General features: G+C 44.1%; 1 protein-coding gene across 2 annotated transcripts in view; it reads left to right on the top strand.

Moving 5' to 3' along the window:
* The window catches only part of JCAD (junctional cadherin 5 associated), a 64059-nt gene extending 52574 nt beyond the window's left edge, over window positions 1-11485 (top strand). For both annotated transcript variants that reach the window (XM_066627514.1, XM_066627513.1), the window contains exons 3-4: window positions 2708-6396; window positions 9210-11485. In XM_066627514.1, the coding sequence (XP_066483611.1) occupies window positions 2708-6396; window positions 9210-9244 (3724 nt within the window). In that variant the 3' untranslated portion in view covers window positions 9245-11485. The remainder of the gene's footprint in view (window positions 1-2707; window positions 6397-9209) is intronic.
* Window positions 11486-12283: the final 798 nt, after the last annotated feature.

Below are 12283 nucleotides of genomic sequence, written 5' to 3'. Positions count from 1 at the left end.
TTTTGTTACACCTGCCCATTTCATTGGGTCCAGCTGTAGGTCACGCAAAATGGAAACAGTCACCTGTGTCTGCTTTGTTTGGCCTACTTTATTACATCTTCCGGGTGTTGCCTTTTTTGCCAACACTGGAAGTGGCCCAAACTTGATAGTTTCAAAATATGGATAGTTGTAAACAGTACATGTAGGAAGCCAGGTTGCCTCTGGCCCGAACTGTAAGGAACTTTGTCCTCCTACACAACTTGATGTGCATTGTCTGTGCTAATCTTGTATTTGGACCCTCTCTTATTTCCGATAACCAAAAGGAAATAATTTTCCAAGCTGAACATTTTGCCTGGATTTATTTTAGTCTTTCTGATTGAAATAGAGATATTGCCCCAGTTTGTTCCAAACAGTTTTTCTTGATGGGATGAATCCATGTGCGTAAGTGGAAATGATTGAACTATGCTTAGACTGTGGATTACTGGCACAGGGGCTATGTGCAGTTTTGGGAGCTCTTCATTTTTAAGGGGGCGGGTCTTTGGTTTTCCCCCTCCAATTTTTTCTTATCTGAGAACAAGCTGCATATCAGATTTGAGGGAAAGAGAAGCAAATTCTTCCATTTTATCTACATTCTTGTCATACCCCTGTCAAATCTGATCTTTTTGTTTGGTTTATGCTCATGACAGTTACATATTTGACCCTCTTTGCAGAAGCGTAAATAGTCCATCTTGATGTGCTGTGGAGAGTAGACAATTTTCCTATAGAAGTTTGTATGGTGTGATGAATTCCCTGTTTCTTCCCCCTATATTTTGCCTAATTTTCATTATTTTTGAAGACTTCAATTTGGACTCTCCAGGCATGGCTGTGCAGGTACGCAGCTTAAAAACCGCTAAGGCCTGCAACAGTCTTGGTCCTCTGCATAAAATGATACCCCACTAGAGCCATGTAGATTCAAGCCGTTCTACCAAGATTGACATGTACCTACAAATTGGGCATCCAGACCAGTCTGTCTAGGTAAAGGGGTAGGATGGAATGGCCAGATGGGGTCCTAAAATCTAGGCAGGTCACTCTGTGACGGTTGCTTAAGTTCAGGCCCAGGGATTTTTGTGTGTGTTTCCCCCTTGAAATCTAGTGTTGGTTCTCGGAAGACAAACCAGCTTACTTTCCAGTAAGTGCAGGGACCAGGATTCCTGGCACAATGTAAGTAGCTAGCAATAGAGACTGTATTTCTAATTAGATGCGTTTTGGGAGTTAATTTTGTTTTGTTTGCTCTTTTCACTCCAAGTCAGCCTGCAAACTTTATGATTTAGCTAGGCTTTGGAGGTTTGTGTGCTTTGCTCTTGAGCAGCGCCGGGCAAATTAAGTAATTTGCTCTGAATTACTAGTTATCATATCGGGACTATGTGGCGACATTCTGTATCAGTGAGGCGCAGAGCATCACAAAGTCCAGTGACCCAGAAGTGATGTAGCATTTGTGGGTCTTTAGACCTCTGAACGCAACTGGAACCTTGTTCCACTTGCATCTGGAGCCTTTTTGAGGCCTTCAGTGGCCATGCACAACTTCTGTGGGCCCGGAAGTGTTTAAAGGGCATTTCCAGATTTTGCTGAAAACCAGAAGGGTTTCACCATTAAACACCTTTGGGGGGCTTTCTGAGTCCTGTAAAGGCTGTGTGCAGCCTCTGCAGGCCTCAGAAATGCTCCCGGATACAACTGGAGAACATCTTCGGACGTGTCCAGAAGCTGAGGTCCAGGAACGCAGGTGAAGGTCAGCCTTCCCTAACCACACATCCCTGTATTGTATCCAGTTTGGTGAAGCCTTTTTTTGTGTGTGTGTCCATCCAACCAAGTTCAGGCATTTTACATTGGCCTCCTTGTACTTTTTCCAATTCCCCCCCCCTTTCCCACTGTGCTTAATTCTTTTCTTTTGGATTTTTAATAAACCAGTTAAGTTTTGACTACTTGCCTGCCCAGTCCATGTTCACAGATAATGTAGTGGGTTGTCTCATCTGATTGCTTGCAGGTACTACTGTTTTTTTATTATTTAATAAGAACACATGGGTCATGTGATCTCCTGAAAGAAATTTTGTTTCCCACACCGTCTGCCTGGTCTCTGTAGACTGGGATGGTGGCAGTGAATAGAATTTCCCTTCTAGTTCAGTTGCTGACCCAGTAAAAAGGGAAAGTGAAGAGTAGGAAGGATCTGTGGGTGCTAATCACTAGACACTACTTTCCTTGGTTAGCCTGCCTTCTCCTGGAACCTTTCATAACATATGCATTTCTCAGAAAGAGCTGCTTCACACATTATACATGTTTAACTAGTGCAGATGTCCACATCAAGTACTTCTTTTTCCATGCCATTGGCACAGTAAGAAAGAATTCAATATACCTTTCCTGCGTGCTGTGATCCCATTTCTAATTCTGATCACCCTGGTAGCTGCTATGTAATTTTTTTTTAAAGACACGCTGGGCCAAAGTGTGAATCTAATGAAATGTGCAGCTTGGCTCTTATACTTCAATTCTATGCACACTTTCCAGGGAGTAAGTGCCACTGAATACAGTGGGACTTACTTCTGAGCAGACATACACAGAATGGTGATGTTTGGGTGGGAAATAAGCTGGGTGCTGTTACTTCACTATCAGAGTCTCTAATAATATGCTTCATTACGGAGAAAAGCTAATTGTGTGTGTTAATATGACCCTCTTCAGTGAGTCATTCTCTCTTTTGCAGGTTTTATACCCAACCACCTTTAAGCTGGTCATCACGTCCCAAGCAGGATAAAGATCTTGCCTACTGGAGAAGAAGAGGTCAAGATTTTAGTATATTGTTCAGTCATACTGACCAAAGAGGCTCTGAAATGAAAGACACAGCAGTGCCCTATGCCTCATATGGGCATGATAAAGAAAGTCAGTGGGAGGTAGGAGGCGGGATAAAGAGTGTACGGAGGACTGGGGTGCAGGAAAACTGGAAATCTGGTGATTACAGGTCACAAAGCTTAAGATCTGAACATTTGCACCAGCCAGTCAAATTTGGAGGATTTACATCTGAGGCTGATAGAGGTAGGCTTCTTGAAGATATGTATTCGGTGAGACAAGGAGATGCGGCTGTTGCCTCCCATGCCAAGGGGAAATCACAGTCTTTGCCAAGAGTTCTTTCACCAGAGAGCCTGAGGTTTGTTGAAATGCCTTCTCTGGTCAACAGTAAACCCTCACTCAGTGGAACTAAAACATCATCTTGTCCGCAGACCGGCTTAGCCCTGGAAACATCCAGACATTCTGACCTATCGGCCCACTTCCTTCCTTTGCCCAAGCCCAAGTATGGGAGACCCCTTAAACCTCCATCGTACGAGCTTCATCAACAGACCAGGGGAACGCCGGAAACCAGCTTGCTTCAGGATGACCAGCGAAAAGATGAAGCCATCTCGTATTTGACCAAAGCTAATGAGCAGACTCAGGATACTTCCATTCAAGACTCTGGTCTGGAGCCCCCTTTGTACATACCTCCTCCATGTTATAAATCTCCAGCTCAGCAAAGCATGAATCAGCATTTGCCCAGTGAAGTGCCTGAGTATGATGTGTGCTTTAATAATGGTATGCAGAGTCCACTAGAGAGAACCGTTCCTGGTTACCAGGCCTCACCTGGTACCTTTGGGATTGGGGCTGAGCCCTGTAAAGATGAACAATTTCCTTGTGACAAGAGAAGTTATTCTAGATATGGAGAGGGCTTTCTGTCATCTGTCCAGTACATTCCTTTTGATGACCCTCGAATACGGCATATTAAAATAGCACCCCCAGATGATCTCAAGGAGGATGACAGAATCACTGGGGATGCAAACAGGGTGAACTCCTCTGCCTTCCCAGAGAGTGCTCTGGAACTAGAATACAAAAGTGCCTTTTTTGATATGTCTGACTTGAGAAATGCAGCTGTGAAACGTGATCCAGTCCTTGGTAGCTCTGCACATAGCAGCAGATGGTTAGCAGAGTCCAGTGTAGAGAAGGACAATTGTACCTCATCCATCCAAAGAGATGTTTATGATGCAGGTAATGACCAGAGCCACAGATGCCCCAAAGGCAGGCTATCTGCAACAAGCCCACAGACAGAGCCATTCTGCGAGACCGTGACTAAAGTGAAAACATTTGAACCTGGAACTGAGGTCCAGAACAAGAGGAGTTCAAAGAAAAAAATGAACGAGACGATATTTTGCTTGGTCTCCATCCCAGTTAAATTTGAACTGAACCTACCAGATACTGATAGAAACAACAACTTAACACAGGGAGCCGCTGCGAAGAATGGGCTTGATAACAGTGGGGTTCTGCAGGAACAAAGCCTCCTAAGTACCTCTTCCACAGACTTGGAGCTCCAAGCCCTAACAGGAAGCATGACCAACAGGAACGAGTTGCAAAAACAAGAGTTGCAGAGACCGGAGTTCAAACAAACAAATGACCTCAGATTCCAGCAGCCTGCAAAGCACAAGGAGCTCCAGTACTCTGGCTCCTGGCCAGGTGACCAGTACAAGGATCAGCAAACACAGACCAGCTTCACAGAGGAGCCCAAAGTGTTGCGGCTTGTCCGTAGCTTAGAACCCAGTGGACCAAGTAAGATGGCAACATCCCAAGTGTTAAGAGATGCAACTTCTGCTGAAGATTCAGCACTGACCATGTTGCCTGCTGATGACAGAAAATGTAGGCAGGCTGCATCCTTTGTGAAAAGTCAGTGCTATCTCGATAAATCTGGTAATGGCGTGTGTTATCGAACTGCAACGCTTAGTGGAAAGGCAAGTCAGAACCTGCCATGCACAGGCCTTTCTGGGCAAGAAAGGGAAACTAGTTCTGTCCTCGGGGAGGAAGGGGGTGTCCCTTGCAGCAGTAAGGAGCTGTTTGGACAGTTCCTCTTGAAACCTGTTGGCCGTCGTCCTTGGGATATAATAAGTGAACTAGAAAGTTTTAACAAGGAGCTTCAAGAACAGGAAGAAAGTAGTGAAAATGGTGTAGAAAATGAGAGCAAGCAGGAGAGAGATGAGGAAAAGGAAGGAACAAAAGGGAGTGGGAATCGTAAGACTACGGGACCAACCCAGTACCATAGCAGGCCTGGCATGCAGTCAGAAATGGTGATGCCAGTCACTCCTGTGGGTAAACAGGGAAGAGAGAAAAGCAAATCTGAAAGTTTAAGTGTGTCTGACAGTTCAAGTGCACGGGTCATACCTAGTGACTTTTTTACCCATCCACAAAGCAGTTTGAAGGCCAAAGAGATGGGTGTGATGGTGAGGTCAGTCGATGGATATGTTGTTGCAGAACAAAGAAAACAGGAAGCTGGAAAAAGGACAATAAAGCAAGCAGGTAGTCCAGTCAAGAAAGTTCTAGTGAGTAGCTGTGATGATGAGAATCACTACAATCCCTTCAACAGCATCCTCTTCAGGGAAGAAAACAAAGTTAAAAATCACAGAGACAATATAGTAGATTTTGATAGGATGAAGATAAATGCAGCACCCAGGAATAACCTAGCTTTAGAAAGAGGATCTCTAGTACGTTTGTCTTTAACAAATAGGAATCAAGGTCTCTCTGAGCCAGATTTGAGATCTGTAGGGCTTGATGGTGATGATCAAGGGCCTGGTGCACTCCAACTTGATTGCAATGGAAAGCCTATAGACCCTGAAATTCCCCCCAATGAATCACTTCAGGCAAGAGCAGCCAGGATTCTGGGCATAGATGTAGCTGTGGAGTCCCTCATGCCCAATAACAGAACTTTTCCAAATGAACACGCTCACTCTGAGAACCTTCTCCAGAGCTTTGAACGGGTCGCTGAGAAGGTTCATGGTGGCAGGATGGAAACAAAGGCAATGTCTTATGAGGGAAGGCGGAAGTGTGGCTGGACAGAAAGCTCCCTCTTTGTTGGAGACAGAAATGTCTTGTCGGGGTCTGTTGAAGACCAGGATGCTGGCCAAGAAACTGTGTGTGGTGCTCAAAATGTCATGCACCATAAAGGTCTTGGTAGACAAAGAGACCAGACTTTTTCTCTTGAGTCTACTGTGTTACCACCTGCTGAAAGAAACACGGTTCTCCCCAGTGTGGAGAAAAGAGGCAGAAGTACTTCAAAAGTGATTGAGACCTTGCAAGGCAAACTTGCATCTCCCCCTAGCCGAGCTGCCATGGATCGCTTGGTGAGAATGAAAGAGGTTGATTCTGTTTCTCGAATGAGACGTCTCAGCATCAAAAATGCGGATTCCAGTGAGGACCAAGATGAGGACAAACATTCAAAGGGATCTGAAGAAAAAGGAAGTGATACTCCCTTTGGTGGCAGTGATCCGCCCCGCAGACTGTCACATGGGAGTTCTGTTTTCAAGCGCATCATCTCGTTGGCTGAAAATGGGCTCTTGGACAACCTGAGTGAGAAGAAACCTGGAAGAGATTTGTTTTGCTTAGGTAAGATCTAAATTTCCACAGGGCTTGTATATTTGGTGCGTAGACAGGAGATGAGTATTCACTTCCTCTGACGGGACCCCCAAAGGGAAGAGCTCTTTTCCTGTTTCCCTTTTAGGCACATAGTCTACAGCTGCTACTCATCAGTCAACTGCTGGAATAGAAAAAGGCCACTCAGTGAATTGTAGAGGTCTTGGGTAGGTTTGTTTGGAGTGCCAGTGTCCTACATGCAGGCACAAAAAAAAAAGGTCCTTCGTCCATACATAAGGTTTCTTACCGAAGTTACATGACGAAAGAAACCATATCAGAGCACACAAGCCAAAGGGAAAATCCATCTGGGCTAATTTTTAGAGAGAACGAAAGATGCAAGGGTGGAGGGGAGAGAGCAATACCTAGGCTTTTTTGTTTTCTTAGACTACTTGAGAACTCCACCTTCCATCAAAGAGGAAGCCCTTTGCTAAAGTGATTGTTACAAGGCTGCCCCCTCCTAATCTTACGGAGGTTACATAAGAATATAAGGGAAGTCTGACTGGATCTGGTTCAGCATTGTGTTTTTCATAGAGGCCCAACAAGGTGCCCCTGGGAAGCTCACAGTTGTGGAAGATCAGGGCATACTTCTCCCTTGCAACTGGTATTCAACCATAGCAGTTCCATGCTGATTTGAGGGAAGAATGTTTAAAACAACATGGTTATATATCTGGCCTTTTAAATGTACAGCTACATCCAGAAAATGTAAAATGTAGGTTGTCCTAGAAGACTTGAGAGAACTGGTGCCACCTAAAAGCCTATTTTCTTTCCATGTGAGCCCTTCTGTATACAAAGCCATAATATGACACCCATTTTAAATAATGAAGCCTCCTTTGCTTAAAATAGAGCTTCCATTTTGTTTTTGAGCAGTGATGAGAGGTTTGAGTGGCAGGAGGGAGGGAAAGTTTAAAGCAAAGGTCAAAGGCCTGCCAAAGAGCAGTGTCTTTTGAGGTCATTTATTGTGTTTAATTTTGTTTAATGCCTCGTAATAGCTGGGTTATATAGATGTAGCGGAGGAATAATCACTTGCAATCTGAAACGTGGAGCCCGAGCCCCCCATAAGTAGTGCCCCTGCTTCAAAGATGTTTGGCAACTTCTTAAGTGACTATAAAAAGCACCTATAATTTTAAAATGAGAGAGTCTGTCTTGCTGAAAAGCCACATGGAGAAGACCACGCTTATTTACATAGACTGTGGTCTTGGGGAATTCACCAGATCTTCTGAGTGCACTTCTGTTCTGCTACCCTGATTGGAAGGCAAGTCGTAAGGCCTTGGTTCTTTTCACTGAGGCTGCAATCCTATATATCTACTTGCAATCCTATACACTTATCCTATACAACTTGCCTTCCAATCAGGGCAGCAGAAAAGAAGTACACTCAGAAGATCTGGTGAATTCCCCAGGACCACAGTCTGTATAAATAAGCATAGTATTCTTCTTGTGGCTTTTCAGCAAGACAGAACTTGGTGGGGCTTACTTCTGAGTAGACATACCAAGGATTGTGCTGCTTTCCTAACTGGTCAAACCAAAGAAATATCAAGGCTTCTTTTTCTCCAGTGATGAGGCCTGTTAATATTTCCTCTTACGAGTTTTGCTAAGAGTTTGCTAAGAGTTTTGCTAAGAGTTTGTAGCTGGCAAACTCCTGATGAGTCATCTGATGCAGGAGTGGATTTGAGCAGATTCGTTATGTATGCAGATAAGAATCTAATTTAAGATTCAGTGTTCTTGAGGTGAATACTATGAAGGAATAATAACATGAAGGTGAACAATGCTGGACCACCTGATGGTATGTTGTGCTACATAACACTGTAAGATCAGCAGGTCTGTCCAGGATAGTTCTAGACTTAAAGGTCCCTGCCTTACACAAAGGAATTTCTCTGAAAAATGAAAACCTCCAGAACGCTCTTGCTTACTAGCCTGGAATCTGAAATGGGCAGGACCGTTTCCCCCACTGGTCCAAGAGAATGAGACAGAATGAGCTGGTGGGTGGCAGAGTCACTTCTTGCCTCACTTAGAACAAATCTGCACTACAAACAGGAATTGTATTGCAGAAAGGTGCCTGGATTAGCTGGAACTTCAAATGAGTGACTCACCGGAAGTAACTGAGAGAATCGGTGATTTCCTCCTACAGGAAAAAGTGGGAAGGGAAGTTTCTGAGTTGTCTGCCCATTAGCCGTTTTGCATTTCGTTCTCTTGGACCAGCTGACTTGGATTATTTTCTCTATCCAACTGCAAGAGTGAGCTGGAATGCAGGCACAAACTAGTTACAGACCACTTGTTGGGTCTCTCCTAACAGCCCCACTGGCAGGCTGTACAGGCCCAAGATACCTCTGTCATTCCAGGTCTTGGTTCATCAGAGGTAACTGAGCCAGGATCTTCTGTCCTACATGCATTCTACATCTCTCTGTATTTGTGTGGCAGAACCATTGCTTGTATTTCATGGCACTTTTTCGCAGGATCACATTTCTCCTGTAATAAGAGAAGTTATCATGTGATAGCCCAGTTTGTGTGACATGGTCCCACATCAGGGATAACAAACTCGTTCATCCAGAGGACCAGAGTTAGCATTCATGGTGGCTGCTGAGGGCAGGAAGTACCATCATTTAGCAGGAGCATCCTGAATGTGAAAACTGCTCTGTGAAGCTTCAGTTCTGCACAGTTACCAGTGCATTACCATTGAAATCAAAGGGACCTACACGAGCGTAACTGAACAACTGGAATTCAGTGAGTGAGGGAAATGACATCATAAATGAGTTGTACTAATGCTAACGGCTGCCTTTCCTATTTTACAGATACATATGATCCCACCAGAGTGGAAAGGGTGTGATACGAAAAGACTTGCGTCTCAAGAGATTTCTATCTGCAGTGGAACATTATGGGTTGAGTTCCTCCAACACATGGAAATAGCTTTAAGCGTCACTCTTTAGGGTGTACTGGCAAAGCCGCCTTCTCTGCCAGTTGGGAAATATGTATTTCGTATTCCTGTGCTTTTTGGAGCTTGCATGAAAGAAGGCAGGGAGGGAGGCAGAAATCTCTCACTTTGGAACCATCTGTTTTTTGTAGCATTAAGACTTAATGCTTCCCCTTGGCATGGATTGGTCATTTTAAAGTCTCTGCTGAACAGTGTGCAGGCAGGGTGGTAAACAGGATGAAGACGGGAGGGGCACTGGGGTGGGCTTATTCCTCTGTGCAACATGTAAACAGGGGAGATTAGCAAAATGATTTTTGAAAGAATGCAGATTTTTAAGCTGAACCTCTGAACCCTAAGCTTTGTTTAACTTTGGCCATAAAGCAGGCAGGGGGACGGCTGCTGCCTGCGCCTTTTCAGCTCCAGTGAACGCAGGCCAACGGGAAGGGAGGCTGATTGACGGGCTGTGAAGTCAGCAGGGACTTCCAGAGTTTGAAGGGGTTTGGTTTTTTAATGTTCTTCCTTGCCACATGCAAAGAAAATAAAAGCAAACACTAACTCACACACAGAGCCAAGGTGTTGTATGCTACATAACTACAGCCTACATAACTACTACCAACTCCCTGATATCAGCACCTCCTAGGCTCCTGTTTTGCACTCAGTATTACATAATGGTATTTTTTTCTACATTTTCTTTTCATAGCTTAGTCTAAACATTATATGCTAGTTAGAATTGCAAGTTAAATCTCTTAGATCCTTCAAATGAAGCTAGCTTTTAAAAAAAAAAGTGATCTATTTTTCTACTGTATTCCCTATTGCTATCCAATGGCAGGTTGAAAGATGCATCTGTCTGTTTTTATGGAGACAGGCCTTACGGAGAAGCTAGCCAAGAAGGCTGCAATTGTATATCTTAGTGCACATTTCACAGTCTTCCCTGGCCCTCAACTGGCACTTTCTGTTGTTGTCAAAAGAGGTATGTGTGTAATATGTGCATATGTATATATCTCTCTCTATAAAGTATGTATTTACACAGGCTTAAGTTCTAGTTTTTCTTATCAGTTGGATTGCTGCGTCTGGATAAAATCACAGCTGAAAATGTTACAGGGTGGTCTTCTAGTATGCCACCAATAATCAAAAAGTTAAGTGTGGCATAAGATTTTGTGCCCTGCCCCTATGGAATGGCTTGATTGCACTGGAACCAGGGTAAGTCAAAGCAATGCAGAGTCAGTTGGTTCTTCTCCGGTTCTGCCAGGGAACCACATCTCGTCCTTTACTCTTAAATTTGGGTGCTTTTTACCTGTCTTCAAAGCACCATAATAAGCTATATCAGAGGACATGGCCCTGCCCGCTGTGGCTTAGTTGGCTGGCACAGTAGTGGGCTAGAGAAACACCATCTCTATCCAGGGGTCAAGTCCTTGTGTCACTACCACAGCTGGAATGGCTGAGTCAATGCCTGAGAGCCTTATACCAGATCTTGGCACTGAGGCTTGTAGGACTGGGCTGTTTCTCCATGTGCTTGGCTGCTTAGACTGCACACATTTAATTTCGTAAGATGATGATTCCATGTCAAAACCACTTGTATAACCATGCAGAGCTATTTTTGTCCTCTTTTTAAGCATTCCTTTTGTCAAAAATATTCCAAGTGTATTTAAAGGCAACCTTGTAAATTCTTCCGGGATTAACACTGATTTAACCTCCACAACACTTATTTATATAGATTTTTTTTTTTAACTTGAGTGTCTGCCATTCTGTGTCTTTGTTTGCTAACATATCTCAGAAAATTTATTTCTGACCATTTGTATTGGCCTTGTCTATACTGTTGTTCTTCTGAAACCATTTCATCTCTTAAGCATTTCAAATTCCTGATGTCTTTTGGGGGGGGAGGGGGGTTTCCAAAATTTGGCCAATTATAAAAATTACCCATCTATTGTACTTTTGGCAACCACAATAGCTTTTCTGTAACACACATGATTCTATTACATAGAATCTTTTTTAAATATTTAAACTTTGTTATACATTGAAGCAAAAAAAGTTGTATGTTTTACTTTCTTCATTGCATATTTCTTTTCTTCTGTAGTAATAGGTGGTCTAGAGCTCTTGCCCATTTAGTGCTTCAAAGCTTTAATATAAAGTGAGTATCATCACTCCTATGCAAATGTCTGCAATGTCAGGTGAATTTTGTGATGATCCAAAACTACATACGTATTTTCCACTTCTGAACTGCATAACTAAATGTAGTTGATAGCATTCATTCTAACCAGGTCATCGTCCGTCCCCCCCAGTTAGAAGCCCCCCCCCCTCTAACACCAGGTCAGCCTGAACATTTGTGCATAGTTCTAGCTCTGACATGTGTATGTAATATACTGTGTTAAAACAAACATACTCTGGCAGCCCAATCCTAAGATGTGCTGGTGCAGCCTGGCCACATGGCCTGTGCTGCATCCAGTGGAGTTCAGGAGGTGGCTTGAGGTCTCCACAAGGGAAGGGATATTTCCCTTTACCTTGGGTAAAGCAGTAGCTACTCCATGGGGCTCCTCAGATCCGCACCAGCTATAATGCTGGCACAAAGCCAAGAAACAACATGTAGGGCTGCTTGAGCCAGGAAGGGGGTTTAGATACTGCATGTGCTGCTGCTAATCTCACCCCCTCCTGGCCCTCCCTGCCTCCAACATGCTCTCCTGCCACCCTGTCCCAGCCCCCGAGCCACCTGGCACAATCTTACCTGTGCTAGCCAGTACAGGGAAGTGATGCAGCACTGCTGAGCCCAGTTGTTTGCAACAGCCCAGTTGTTTGCAAGCCCAGTTGTTTGCAACAGCCCAGTTGACTCTCAAGTAGTGACACTCTGTGACATTCTGAGCCAGCGTGGGGATGGCTGTGCTGGCTTAGTGGATCCTTATGATTGCACTGTTTATTTCCACTAGCACCATATTGCACTCCTATCACCCTCTCCTCAAATGG

This window comes from Tiliqua scincoides, chromosome 5 (genome assembly GCF_035046505.1).
Source record: "Tiliqua scincoides isolate rTilSci1 chromosome 5, rTilSci1.hap2, whole genome shotgun sequence".
Classification (NCBI taxonomy): domain Eukaryota; kingdom Metazoa; phylum Chordata; class Lepidosauria; order Squamata; family Scincidae; genus Tiliqua; species Tiliqua scincoides.
This window is presented reverse-complemented; position numbering and strand designations above follow the sequence as displayed.